Source organism: Mus caroli, unplaced genomic scaffold, assembly GCF_978045245.1.
Source record: "Mus caroli unplaced genomic scaffold, Mus_caroli_1 scaffold_1, whole genome shotgun sequence".
In the NCBI taxonomy this organism is placed as follows: domain Eukaryota; kingdom Metazoa; phylum Chordata; class Mammalia; order Rodentia; family Muridae; genus Mus; species Mus caroli.
The window spans coordinates 174,601,293-174,616,431 of NW_028227256.1; the positions used below are offsets into that span (position 1 = coordinate 174,601,293).

Below are 15,139 nucleotides of genomic sequence, written 5' to 3' on the forward strand. Positions count from 1 at the left end.
AACAAATAACATATACAACAAAGCTATGACAACATTTTACTAACTAGCAAAACAATGTAGAGTTTTCTCTAAAATCCAGTGTAATAAATGTAGCACTTTTTACATTCTTATTTGTCATAATGTTCAAAGTTTTAGCTAGAACAAAAAGACAACAAAAAAAAAAACAAAAAATAGGAAGAAGTCATATTATTATTTGCACATGTGATTCTATATGCAAAAGGCTCTACAGGCTCTATCAAATAACTCAGATTTTATACAATTTCAGAAAAGTTATGGGGCATAAAATCAACATGTAAAAAGTAGGGTTTTAATACTCAACTAAAAAAATCTGTGGGCTGGAGAGATGGACCAGAAGAGGAGGGGGCTGGAAAGATGGCTCAGCGGGTAAGAGCACCACTGACTGCTCTTCCAAAGGTTCTGAGTTCAAATCCCAGCAACCACATGGTGGCTCACTAACATCTGTAATGAGATCTGATGCCCTCTTCTGGTGTGTCTGAAGATAGCCACAGTGTACTTACATATAATAATAAATAAATCTTAAAAAAAAAAAAAGACATTAAGAGTACTGATGCTCTTCCAGAGGTCCTGAGTTCAACTTCCAGCAACCACATTGTGGCTCACAAACATTTGTAATGGGATCTGATGCCCTCTTCTGGTGTGTCTGAAGACAGCTACAGTGTACTCATATACATAGAGTAAATAAATAAATCTTTCAAAAATAATTGTTGGGAAAAAAATAGGGAAAAACATCCCATCTATCTGTCAGAACAAAATTCTCAGTGATACACCTACAATCAAGGAAATAGACTTTTTCAATGAAGTACTTTACGTACTCAATTTTAAATGTGGACTTTGGATTTTAATGTACATGTATGGGGGGTGGGGAGGGGAAGGGTAACGGTACAGGTAATGAAACTGGAGAGAAGCTCAAGGGATTCGAATAAGTGGTATTGTAGAGGATAGTAACAGGGCATTTATGACATGAAAGCAGAAAAGAGGTCACTGGGATGTAAAACTGTGAGGCGTAACAACAAAAGCAAACTGTATTTGAAACCCAGAACTGTGTTTGGCAGTTAATAATATTAAGAGAAAAAAATGGTGGCACATGTGTATACTCTTAGCACTCAGGGAGCTGAGTCAAAAGGATTATGGGTTTAAGGCCAATCACTGGAGTAGCAACGGTTTTCTTTAATGGTGCAACCCCTGGTAGGTTAATTATACCACTCCCGAGTCTAGCTAAGTAGGCCACACAAACTATTCAATGGTGGAGTGCATAGGTGGCAGGGAGACTTAATAATGGTAATAACAAAACCTCAAAGTTGGGTGGGAAGGAAGGAGAGGACAGTGGAAGCATAGTTACAGAAGGAATTGCTGGGAGAGGGAGTGAATAAATATTCACAAAATTGCATGACATCTTCAAAGACTAAAATAATATTATTTATAAAACCATTTAGTATACCGCAGATCACCACAACTACCCTTGAGCACACATTTCTGAGTGTTTACTGATTGCTGCTTTAAGTTTATGGTCATTTTGAAAAATAGAACATTTTATTGAGTTCATGCTTTTCAAAAAAAGTTCTCTAGTCAGAAAACAAATGTATAGCATATACATTATGGTCTCTAGCTCAAATCTTAAACCATATTAAAATTGTCTCTCCATTAAGGTAACATGTTATTATTCAGAGCTTTCCTCTCTAAGGTACAGTATTTGAGATTGGCTATAAACTTAATTTTATATATGAATAAAGCATGACAATTTCCCCAATCTAGTCTAGCTAATACAGAAATAAATATAGCCATCACATAAAATGGTTAAAAATAATTCTGTCCTATGGAATACAATTTCTGCTATGTCCATTTCAGCATGAACTGTTCCACGAACAGTGAGACTACATGCACTTCCTCTGGGCCTCTGAGCGGCAGTGCTAGCTGAATCCTGGCTATGAGTCTGAGGAATTCCTTAGGGATAAAAACTTAAAGGCTGTAGCCAATTTTAGAGGTATTGAGTTGACTGTGGGGCGGGGAAAGGTTAGTTTGTTGTTCATATATTACAATGTGCAATCTGCAAAAATGTGGGCTATCTCTTAAGCTGACTCCTCTCTCATGCCTTCCTCCTATTCTTGAAAGTGCTCCTATGTTGTGCCCATGTCATCTCCCTTTTCCAGCCTCAGAGAAGCTAGGACTAGAGGTGTGCTCTACTGAGAATGCTACTGTTTCTTCTGGAACTCAAACTCAAAGGTAGCTTTATCAAATTTTATTAAAATCTGAATTTCTTAGGATTTGTTCTTATTTTAAGACAGTTAATAGTACATTAATTATAGGAGGTACTTGTATACAAAATATGTTTGATAACACTTAGGCTGAATAAAGATAACTCTAAACTAGTTTGTCTAATGTGTAGTTTAAAGCCCTTACATTTCTTTCCTTGGTGTATGTGTGCTTGTGTGTACACCAAGTGCATGTGGGACACACAAGAGGTTGCTCGCCCTTTCACAGCACTGTGTAGGTCCTGGGGACTGATCTCAAGTGGCTGGACTTGGAAGCATGCAACTTACCAACTGAGCCATCTCACCAGCCACACCATACATATTTTTAAAAGATTTAAAATATTTAACAAGTATTTAACATATATTTCTCAGTTTTTCAAGTATAAGTGTAAAATATGTGGTGTAAAACTATTTGAGTTTAAATTTTAAACTTTAAAAATTCTATCTTTTGTTATATGTGATAGTACATTTGAGTATCAACTTAAGTTATCTGAGCCTACCTCCTCTGATAAAATGATCTAAGTCTGCCAGATTGCTAATGTTTAGCATTTTAAATTATCCGAGTTTCAGCATATGTTTAAAAACTAAATCTCAAGAGAAATGTTCTACATAATGGGAAATATTTTTATTTTAATTACAAATAGAAATGGTTTTATCATTGCTTAATCTTACTACTTCATTTTACTCGGTTCCTATATGCTACTCTTTATTGGGCAGTAAAATCATATACTTGTCCAGCTGTTAGACTCTAAGGTTTAAACAAAAAATTGAATTCACATGAAATGAAAATGTGCTAGTCATGTAATATTGGTGTCAGAAAACAAAGAATATGTTAAACTTTGAATTAAACCAGCAGTATAGCTCAGGCACAAAGGCAGGCTAATGTCCATATTCTCCTAATAGATTGACTTGGAACCTTGTAATTCACCTGGCAAGAATCCTAGGTAGACAGCGCTTAAGACATTCACAGTATTCCTCCGAGCTCCATTCTAACACCCAAATTCTGTAAAGTAGCACCACAGAGATGGGCAACAGCTGAGTATCACCAAGCTTTCCAGGATCAGCCTTAGGAACACAGTAACTGAAGACAAACAGTAGGCATAAAGTTCCAGTATTATTAATTCTTATATTACAAGATATTAAGTTTTTAATCATTTTAATAAATGCACCAAATTATATAAGGATATCATATCCAAATCTCAGCTTATCTTCAAGCTTCAAAGTGATGTACGTCTGCTCTGGTATCCTTACATCATTCACAAAAGTCTACAAGGAAAGAGACAAAGATTACTCTGCAGAGCACATTCCAGTCAAATTCACCAAGCTACTACTAAACGTACGTACTGTGAACTGCATCCTAACCTGCCAAGCATCCTACAACATGACACTTACTTCATACTAAACTAAATTTTGTCAATATTGCTGGTAACACAAAGAGTACAATGAGACCAGGTTGAATTTTGGCATTTGTAATTTGTCTTAAAATGAAGCCAAAAAAGCTCATTCCAAGGAAAAAGAAACACTGCTTAAAACATTTTATTTATTTACTTATTTATGGAGAGAGAGAACACACACACACACACACACTATACAACACTATATGTGGAGGCCAGGGCAATTTGCTGGAATTAGTTCTCTATCCACCACTTTTGAGAATTAAAACTCAGCTGGCTTACCAGCAAGCATCTTTAACTGCTAGGTCATCTTGTGTGACAACTGTCATAATGGTTCTTTGGGTCTTTTTAAAAGTTAAGATACATTATGGTGTTTTAGTGAATGGATCCTTCTATATATTGGAATTCTGCTATATCCTCATCATGATGTTTTATCTTTACTCAATTGTTTGTAACAATGCTGAAAAATCACCAAAATAACAAGACAAATAGCAGAATTACTTAGAACAGCACTATCCAAGAGAAATATGTCACAATTTCCCAGTCAAACAATATACACTACTTAATAATTTTTTGTAGGCTTGTAACAAGAATTGAAATTAATTCTGATAATGCATTTTAAATTTAATCCAGTATACTAAAAGGTAACTATCTCAAGAAGTAAAAATTAGTAAGGTATTTCGTGTGTGTGTGTGTGTGTGTGTGTGTGTGTGTGTGTGTGTATGAAGCCTTTGGAATGTAGACTCGTCACATCTCAAGTATTCAGTGGTCACTAATGGTCATGAAAGGCCCAGACAGAGAATACAGCGACAGAGATAAGTCATCATGCTGTCATCCTGCAGTTTCTTACTGCAATGTCTGACATATTGCATCAGCTTTCCAAGAAGACATCTGGAGATATTATCTTTTAAGGTTTTGGCTTTTTTTTTCTTTTTCCTTTTTCTTTTGGTTATGCTATCATAGGACAGCTGAAAACATTCAGTTTAAACGTCTAAAGATGCAAACAGACAGGAAAAAACAAGCAAACCAAAAAAAGCAAAACTCAATCATACAGTGAAGACACAGGAGCACTGTAGACTATGACAAGACATAATCACAGTATCCACAAAATTATCATTCTGTTTCTCCAGGAAATGAGGACAATTCTAGTTCACTTTTCTTTTACCCAGAATCAATGAGAAGAGAGTATTTCTAAGGACAGAAAGAAACTAGGATGCTTTCATTCTGCCAGTCAGATTCACTCAATGAGAAGGAACATGCGGTATTTCCGAAAAACATAAATAAATTTTTGGTGTGTGTGTGTGGTGTGTGTGTATGTGCACGACTGCACACACCTATCAGTGTTACTGTTTGTAGAAGCCAGAGGTCAACTTCAGACAGTGTTCTTCACCATCTATCTGGTTTTTTAGGGTAGTGTCTCACTGGGACGTGGGGCTTGCCAGTTTGGCTAGGTTTTCTGGCCAGCAAGTACTGGGAATCACCTGTCATCATTCCCCAGCACTGGAATTACAAACATGCAGGTAATCACACCCAACATTTTATGTCTTCTGGGTATTGAACTCATGTTCTCATGGAACTCTAGTCTGAAAAAAGGGGAAACAACAGGCTTAGGCTAGAATGTAGGCTGTGTACAGTAGCACAGTAACAAAGCCAGGAGTGGGATGGTAGGGTGCAGGGGCAAGTGTTCAGTGGAGAGAGGAGGCAGGAGGACTAAATAAGGGTCTCACAGACAAGCTTCAACAAGCTCCCAGCAATGTGGGCCACCAAAGTCCAGCAAGAAAACTAGTTTCAATTTTCTCTGATTTATTAAGTAACATTTCTGATGGTAAAAACATATATTCAGGTCCCTTGGGAATATTTGTGATGGGGTAAAAGGAGCAAGACTGCTAGTAATATTTTGAGGTTCAGTTTAGAGAGTGTAGTGGCTGGAATAAGCTAAGACAGAGGGTTAAATATGTTCCTTAAATATAAACTAATGAGGGCAAGAGAGACAGCTCAGAGGGTAAGAGCACTGCTGCTCTTGCAGAGGACGAGTTAGGAGCCAGCAACACACATCCAACACCTTAAACCAACTTCAACTTCAGCTCTAGAGGCTGCAAAGCTTTCTTCAGCCTCTGTGAGTACCCTCACTCACAGTCACATGTCCACACATACATCTACATACGTTAGAAATAAACAGTTAAAAAACAACGCATGTACAACAATGGAAACTTGTCTTAGCTATCTTTTTAAAATGACTAAATCATAATAATAATGAATACTTTTTAAATATTTATATTGTGTACTGGTTTAAATGTTTAAAATGATTTACTTATTTTCATCTTTTCAACTGTAAGGTATAATTTTATTTCTATTTTCAAAAACTGAGGAATACAGAGGTTAATTTTTCCCAAGGTTATACCACTTGTTATAATTAAAACTGGGCTCACAAATAGAACTTCACTGTTTCCCCTAGTTCTGACATTAATTTTTATTTTGATGTTGAAAATTCTGGAATTACAATAGTATCAAAAGTATACTGAACCAGAGAGATAAAGAGCACTGGAGCCTCTTCTAGAAGAGGCAGGTTCCATTCCCAGCACTCAAGTGCCACAAGAGCCTCCAGAGCCACAGGAAAACCGAGAAGCTGAAACAATTCAGGACACCTGTGATTATTTTCATTCTGTAAAATGTAGAAAAATGGGGATGCACCCCATAAACAACCGCCAAACCCAGACACTAGGCAGATGCCAACAAGAGCCTGTTGACAGGAGCCTGATATAGCTGTCTCCTGCGAGCCTCTGCCAGTGCATGGCAAATACAGAAGTAGATGCTCACAGTCATCCATTGGATGAAGCACAAGTTCCCCAATGAAGGAGCTAGAGAAATACCCAGGGAGCTGAAGGGGACTGAAGCCCCATAGAAGGAACATCAATATAAACTAACCAGTACCCCCCGAACTCCTTGGAACTATACCACCAATCAAAGAAAACACATGGTGGAACTTGTGGCTCTAGCTATATTTGTAGCAGAGGATGGCCTAGTTGGTCATCAATGGGAGGAGAGGCCCTTGGTCCTGTGAAGGTTCTATGTCCCAGTATAGGGGAATGCCAGGACCAGGAATAGGAGTGGGTGGGTTGGGGAGCAGGGGGAGGGGGAAGGGGCTAGGGGATAGGGGGGCTTTTGGAGGGGAAACTAAGGAAGGGGATAACATTTGAAATGTAAATAAAGAAAATATATAATAAAAAAGAAAAGAATGAAAACTCCAAAAAATGTAGAAACATCAGATAGAAAAAAAAAATCTACTACAGTTACAAAATATACCTAACAAAGACAAAAAGAAAGTACCAAGACTGAATCCTAGTGTTCAGATAAAGTAGTGTGTGTGTTAAAGTAAATGGTTAGATCTCTTAGTTTTGTCCCAGCCCTAGACTATAGGAGGTCCTCCAGTATTTGGCACCCAATCTACCTTTTCATTCTTACTTTATAAAACCGAGAACATATCTCTCGTGCCCAAAGGTAGTTTCTACCTTCTTACTGCCAGGGCCTTTTTCTGTTCTCCCACACATTAACTGCAGGCACATGTGGAGGCTAAGCTTCAGTCTTATCTTAGGGAAATCTTTATCACAGGCCACATTATTAAATGCCTTTCTTATTTCCTCTATTTGCTCCTTTAGCTGCTGCTACATGTGACTTCAATGTACTAGGAGGGAAACACAATCTAAAGAAAACGGAAAACATACAAACAAGTACTGAAACTTTATTAACATTAATCAAATATTCAAAAAAAAAGTACTGTCTAACTTACCCCATTTAGGCTGCCTAAATCTTTCACCAAATGTTCATCCATAGATGCATCATAATTGATTACAGCATGTTGTTTATCCACACTTCGGGACTAAAAGAAAAAAAATTAAGCTAAATTTTAAATTAGCTTAAAATTAAACTACAAGAAAATACTAAAGTAACAAAAAAGATTTTTACTTATACACACAAAGTTAATAGATAGCTGATAAATAGAGGGATAAATCAAAAACATAGATTAAATGAAATTTAAATTGGTTATGATACAGAATAAGTTTGGCATTATTTCCAAACAAGGAAAGTAGCTAAATATTTAAAATACTCTTTGTATTATATCCATACTATAATTTTGAGAGAATTTAAATTCACTTATTTTGTTGAGTGTATAAAAGTGCATATTGCTTAAAAATTGTGAAATTGATACTCAGATATCCAGTGAACTATTTTCTAATGTTTTATCATATTGTTAAAAACTGCTACCTTGTAGGTAGGATTTCTTTTTTTTTTTTACTATTGAATATTATAACACAAATTGCACAAGGAACCCAAAGACTTAGATGATAAAAAGGAATACAATGTGACATGTTATGAACAAAATTATCACTTAAAATGTGAATTTTAAAACTGAAAGTTTTAGAAACTACTTTTTCCCCCCACAAATACAGGTCTCTCCTTCCTCTCTCTCTCTCTCTCTCTCTCTCTCTCTCTCTCTCTCTCTCTCTCTCTCTCTCTCTCTCTCTCCTCTCTAATCCTCAACACACAGAATTTACTGTAAATGATACTAGGATGAAAATTAATCAAACTGACATGAGAGTTAGGTTAGCAAGAAAGCGTAAGTCTGAACTGTAAGAAGTCTATGTGACCTCCAGCTGAGTGTCCTGGCTCTGTGAGGAGAGCACTAAGTTGAGTACTTGCTTAGAGAGGCTGATACATCACCTGAAGCATGAGCTCACAGTCGTCTCTTCCAACAAAAATCATTTCTCGTGGCAGCCTGTGGCGAGTGCCTCCACTGCTCACCAAAAACCAGGATGTTAAGCTCATTTCTGCTTAGCTTCTGAATCCTTAGCAAAGCTACATTATCCTGCAAATGTGAACAGGAACACGTTACAAACCCTTCAGTATCCAGTCACCAGCCCTGGAAGTAGGCCTCACACAGAACTGCCCTCAACCTTTTCACCCAATATACCACACTCTCATTAGTGTCAGAATTTAGAAAACTCCACTCAGAGTCCAGTTAAAAGGAAAGATGGAAGGTAAATAAAAAGGAGGTCAACTATTAGTAATTTTATTACAATTCTAAAAATATCATTACCTATGTCAACAGAAAAGTCTTTAAATATAAGGATACTACTAAGCTCAGACAGAATTCATTATCTCAAATTATATCCTTGGATGTGAGGGTGATCTGGCTGTGACATCTGTCACCTCATTGATCGCCAGGGTTGATTTGGCTGATCTGGCTGGCTAGGCAGGTGTGCCCTTCCTCCCTCACCTGCTAGGTCAAAGAGGATGGCCTTCCCCGTACAGAGGAGGACCAGTCCTCCGTCAAAGATATACGAGTGGCTGTGCTACCCTGCTAGAACCTCCAAACAAACCTCTTAGTTTTGTTTTGTTTCTCAAATTAGATCCTTGACACCTAAAATTTTATCACTGAAATTAAAATCCTGTCACTTTTTCTTGAGGTTCATTTTGACAAATGTTCTACTTAGCAATCTGCCAATCACTGAAGTACAACTGATGTTTTATGAAAGCATGGGCCTAATTCCGCTTACAAGTCACACAGTGACCCAGCTCATTTTCTTGGAGACAGCCATTGTAGTCTGGCACCGAGTGTAAGCGCTCTATAAGTACTTTCCTTTAGTCCTGCAGCAGAACACTACAAAAGTGTGACTTCAAAGTCCACACTTAACAAAGCCGCCCACTGTTACCATTTTGTGAGATAGTATTAGGTAAAGTTAGTGGATTTTTAAAATTGTTTTTAATGCAGATGTACAGTATACAGTCTGGTTCACTGTCTTGATCTGTGCTACTGAGCTTAAGTTACCATAACTATGGTTTTTGTATCATGTATGCTAATAGAAATGCAACATGAGGCAGAAAAGATTGCCTTCAGGGACACCCAAGGACCTGTAGACTGAGCTTTTAACAATTACTGTCCTATGGGATATGGCATTGTCAGTAACAATCTTGGACTTCTGAGTCAGGAAGACTAAGTCTGAATCCTATTTTACTACCTTTACTCTGCATGACCACAGGCACCGTAAAAGTGTCATACTCCTTAGTGTCCTCTCCTACTTAGTGTCATGATGCCATCTACTCAAGTTTTGTCTTGGGAATCCAAAGATTATTTCCAGCTTTTCCTAAGATGTATACTGTGCTGCTCTTAACTAGGAAGTAAACTTTACTATAATGGGATGAAGCATTCTACAATAAAATAGATGTATATGCTAAAGGCAACACTGTCCAATGTTCTGGTAAGAATTCTGTATGTTTTATGTTAAATGTGACTGTCTTAGTTTGGTTTTTGTTTCTGTGATAAAATAGCATAATGAAAAGCAATTTGGGTAGGGAAGGGTTTATGTGGCTTATAGGTTACAGGATATCATTGGAGAAAGCCAAGGCAGGGACTCAGGGAAAGACAATGGAGCAGGAAGTGAATGAAGCAAAGGCCACTGGGGGCTATACCATCCTGGCTTGTTGAGTTTGCTTTCCCATGCAGTCCAGGACCACTCTCCCAGGGGTGGCACAGTGGGATAGGCCCTCCCATATCTGTTACTCATCAAGAAAATGCCTCACAGCTTGTCTACAGGCCAGTTTGAGGAATTCATTTCTCAAATGTGGTTCTCTCTTCCTAAGTGACCTTAATTTGTGTCAAGCTGACAAAAAAAAAAAAAAAAAAAAACCCACAGTCATCTACACATACCTGGCACACACAACTTTTACCAAAATAAACAAATAACTTTGTGTGAAGCTAAAACAATCAAGTCTTTTTTACTTTCTCAGCTTATTTAATCAGTTTGTCTGGTTTATGTGGCTTATTAAGTCTCCCAGTCAACCAACTATTTAATACAGATGATCTTAGTCTTACATACACTTTCTGTCAAATTGGAGTTGCAGCATTTCTTTCTCTATTTTAGAATACAGTTGCCACGGTCAAGTCAATAGAGAACCAGAATTAAAGGAAAATTTTTGTAAATATATTACATAATTTACACACTCCATTTACACACAAGAACAATTTTAAAACATAGTAAGTAGGTCAATAGTTGCAAATTTTTTCAAGGGAGCAAAAATGAAAACTACTGTAAGATATAGTCAAAGAAAATCCATTCATCTTAAACAGGGCAATCTAAACACAAGAACCACACATGGTCAAAAAGAACAACTTCTTAATGTAGAAAAAAATCAGTTTAAACAAATATCATTCATATTCTATAAAGCATCCTCTAATTTTCATTTGCTGCAAGACAGCCTTTAAATATTTATAGAGTACAACACATAATACTGTGATTATATAACATGTAATTTTTATATATAAATGTACTTATATAATTATAATTATAATTATATAAAATAATATTTTAACTATAATAGCTTTTAACAAATCTTATTTGGCTTTTCATGAAGCTTAAAATTAGAAAATACACATTTCCTAAAATGAAATAAAAACATAATATTCAATATGCATGGTATTACATTCCTTTTTGGGCTAAGGCAGTGGCCTTGAGTCCACTCAGTATCGTTTCTTCTTAGAAATGCAATGTAATACAAAGCCACATTCTCTGTTTTTCTACAGGGATCTCTAAGACAGCTTTCCCATCATTCCCTCAGGTACTCTTTTTTCAAGTGTATATGTATTTGTGGTATATTTCTGTTTGCAGGTATGTGGCAAGAGAAGATGAAAAGACCAGAAATTGGCAATGGGTATCTTCCTGATCCAGCTAGTCCAGCTAGACAGAAAATACACTGCATCAGGGACCTCAGGCCTGTACTTTCTGAGTGCTGGGATTACAAGTAAGTCATCTATGTGGGCTCCCAAGCAATTCCAAATTGGGCAACAGACTCAAACAGGTATTTCTTAAAAGAAGACATGTAAGTGGCCAGCAGTAAACATCAGGGAAATGGAAGACAAAACCACAATGAACTATATGACCTTAATCCAGGAAATTGGTACTATCCAAACACCCTAAAAGATAACAAGTGCTGGTAGGAACTCAAATGAGAATGTAAATTAGCACAGCTACTATAAAAAGCATTCTGGAAGTTCCTAAAAGTTAAAACAAAAATAGAGCCACTGTATGATGCTGCAGCCCTATTCACAGGTATATATACAAAGGAGGTAGATATAATGAGGGAAACATTTGCATTCCCAAGTGTATTGCAGCACTAACCTCAACAGCCAAGAAACCAAGCAAAGTGTCCATATACTCATGAAGGCAATATGGTTCAACCATAATAAAGCACGAAATTCTGCCATTCCATACAGCACTGATGAAAATGGGGACTCTCGGGTTAAATGAAATAAGCTAGGCACAGAAAAAGGAAATAACATAAAACCTCACTGGTATGTACAATTCGAAAATGTTGCTGTCATAGAAATTCAGAGTATAATGGTAGTATCTGGGAATGGCTAGGAGAGGGAGGATGAGGAGAGGCTGGTGACCAATGATCAACTTATTCAGTTCAGTAGAAGCAAAGCTCTGCTATTGCATATGTGACTGTAGATAGTATACAATGGATCCCAAAACATTAGAAAAAGAGTTAATAATGAGGAGACACACAAGTTCAACTCATTTAAATGCTAAACCAAGTATACATGTACTAAAATAAAAGATACACTTAAATATACACACACACACCTATTGAGCCACCTACCAAATCCAGGGTTGCTAGGGGAAACAAACAAGAGAATCTTGCCTCAGGGAACTAAATCCTGTAGAGAATGCTGGGAAGTTAGATGGAAACAGGAAGCTGTTCTTATTCCAGACTAGAATGGGGACATGAGATGATCTCACCTATGCCAGTAGGTCATACAGTTTCTTCATCTCTAGGTTCTAGCCTAGAACAACCTTTCACCCACTGTAATTGTTTTGACAACCTTCCTCCTTTCTTCCCACCATTGCCCACTTCACCCCTCTCTCTGTAAGAGATCAAATCTAATATAATGCAGAGGGTATTTTCAATGAATAAAGGACAACTCCACTAGAATTCTTGGCTTACAGGTAACCTGGAACTCTCTAGGGTCACCTAACCTGTTACTGAGTAAATCTGGCCCTTATTTCCTAGTTATGCTCCTCTTTAGCAATCTTTTACAGCTTATCTTCTTGTCACACAGGGCTTGGCTTTTCAGCAGTTAGATGACAACAGTTTAGCATTCCAACATTTAGAGGCTAGGCAGGTGTAAACCTACCTAGCACCCCAGTCACACCTTCACCTTTCTAGACTAGTTTTTAAATTGGACTTACCTGTGCAAAGAAAATATGGTACATATATACAATGCAATTTTATTCAACCATAAAAAATAAAACCATATCCTTCCTAAGAAAATGAATATAGTTGGAAATTAGTATATTAAGGAGAAAGTGACCCAGACGCAGCAAGAAATATCCCACCCACCTTTTCTGTCATATGTGGATTCTGGGTTTTAATTTTGTGAGTGTGTAGGTGGCTCATAAGACTAGGAGAAGACTAGGAAGTGGAGAGGAGTCTTTGGGAGGAGAGGAGAAGCACGGTCACTAGAGTGTATGTTAGAAATGTGGGATGGGATCTAATGGTTAGAGAAAGATAAAGAGCAGGGGTGAAAGAGGGAAGTAAAGAACAATAAAGAAAGCCGGGCGTGGTGACGCACGCCTTTAATCCCAGCACTTGGGAGGCAGATGCAGGCGGATTTCTGAGTTCAAGGCCAACTTGGTCTACAAAGTGAGTTCCAGGACAGCCAGGACTATACAGAGATACCCTGTCTCGAAAAACAAAACAAAACAAAACAAACAACAACAAAAAAAGAACGATAAAGAAAAAGAAGTGTGTATGAAAATGCCAGAGGGAAACCCAACTGTATTGTTATTTAAAACATACATTTTCGAAGTGCTGCTTGTAGTTACGTGTAACTCAACTGAGAACTGATGTCAAGAGCGATCTGAGTGATGTAAACTATAATGGAGTTTTGAGATAGACAATAGCATTGCTACAGTACTAGGAAACAGTGCATTGCATAATCCATGCCAAAAACCTTGCTTCCTTACATTACATACCTAGTGTATAATTAATGCATGGAATTACTTGAACTAGGTCACATGTTAAGGATAGTCCATCCTTATGCTCTGCAAATCAGCTGGCTGATTCATCACCAGATGGTTTTACACAGAATAAGGTTCATCTTACCCTATAATCTCTGCTATTGCAGAGAAATAAATAGCTGGCTTCACAATAGGACTATCACTCTTCAGAGTGGAAAGGGCTTTTCTCTAACCTTATTTGATGATAAAATATCATTTGACAACTCTTTTTTCAAGTTACCAGGAAGCATGAGAGATAATGACCTGTAAAGATTTGACTCACTGCCTAGCTGTTTCCAGAGTATGTTTTTCCTAATAAAATATGTGAAACTTTAAACAAAGAGGAATAAAGTGTTGCAGGATATTTGATCACACTGTGAACCCTGAGATTGTGTTATTTACTGGAGAAACCTGTTTTTAGTTGTGGTAAGGCTCAGCCTTAGCACACACCTTTAATTCAAAGGCTTTCTGCTTGAAGATTGTAAACAGGATTAAATAAAGTGAACTATAGGTCAAGAGGTGGAGCAAACAACAAGGTGACAGGAATTGAATATGTTTATGTCTTCTGCAAGGCTTTATCCAGAACCCGATGGAAACAGATGCAGAGACCTACAGCCAAATATTAGGCAGCGCTCCCTGGGAGACCTGTGGAAGAGTATGGGTAGGGGTTGAGAGAAATGGAGGGGGTCAAGGACACCATAAGAAGACCTACAGAGTCAACTAATCTGGGCTTGTGAGTTCACAGACTAAACCACCAATCAAAGAGCATACATGGGCTAGACCTAGGCCTCCTACATATACGTAGATGTGTAGAGCTTGGTCTTCATGAGGGTCCCCCAACAATTGGAGCAGGGGCTGTCTCTGACTCTGTTGCCTGCCTTTGGATCCCCTTTCTCTAGCTGTGCTGCCTTGTCGAGCCTCAGTGGGTTAGGATGTGCATAGACCTGCTGCGACTTGATGTCAGGGCAGGGTGGTACCCATGGACAATCAGAGGAAGCATCTCTGAGAAAGTAACACACAGGTACAGCGTTCTCTGAGAAGGGGAGATAGATATGTGAGGATGGAACTGAGAAGAAAAGAGGGCTGTGATCAGGATGTAAAGTGAATAAATAATAAAAAAGGAAATGAAAAACAGAGTGAGGGGGAGTCAGAAGGATGGACAGAGACACACAGGGAGTAGGATGGAGGGAATTCCTTCTGGGATGTCAACTGAGGAGGAAGGTCAGCTGTTCTCTTTGCCTCTCTGAGTTAGCAGGCTTTCACCCTTGCATCTAGCTCTTGAGTCTTCATTGGTAAAACAGAACGACTGAGACTTGGTTAAAAAACAATAAAGTGATAAATTTCACCTTTCAAATTTGTCCTTTGACCATCAGTAAGATTCATAAACTAAACAAATGTAATAAACCACTACATGAAT

General features: G+C 37.7%; 1 protein-coding gene across 12 annotated transcripts in view; it reads right to left on the minus strand.

The window, feature by feature from the left end:
• Positions 1-15,139, minus strand: part of Cep170 (centrosomal protein 170) — an 84,838-nt gene that overhangs the window by 54,538 nt on the left and 15,161 nt on the right. For all 12 annotated transcript variants that reach the window (XM_085843252.1, XM_085843250.1, XM_085843248.1 and 9 more), the window contains exons 2-4: positions 8,384-8,528; positions 7,452-7,541; positions 3,455-3,536 (exon numbers count right to left, since the gene is read on the minus strand). In XM_085843252.1, the coding sequence (XP_085699378.1) occupies positions 3,455-3,536; positions 7,452-7,541; positions 8,384-8,488 (277 nt within the window). In that variant the 5' untranslated portion in view covers positions 8,489-8,528. The remainder of the gene's footprint in view (positions 1-3,454; positions 3,537-7,451; positions 7,542-8,383; positions 8,529-15,139) is intronic.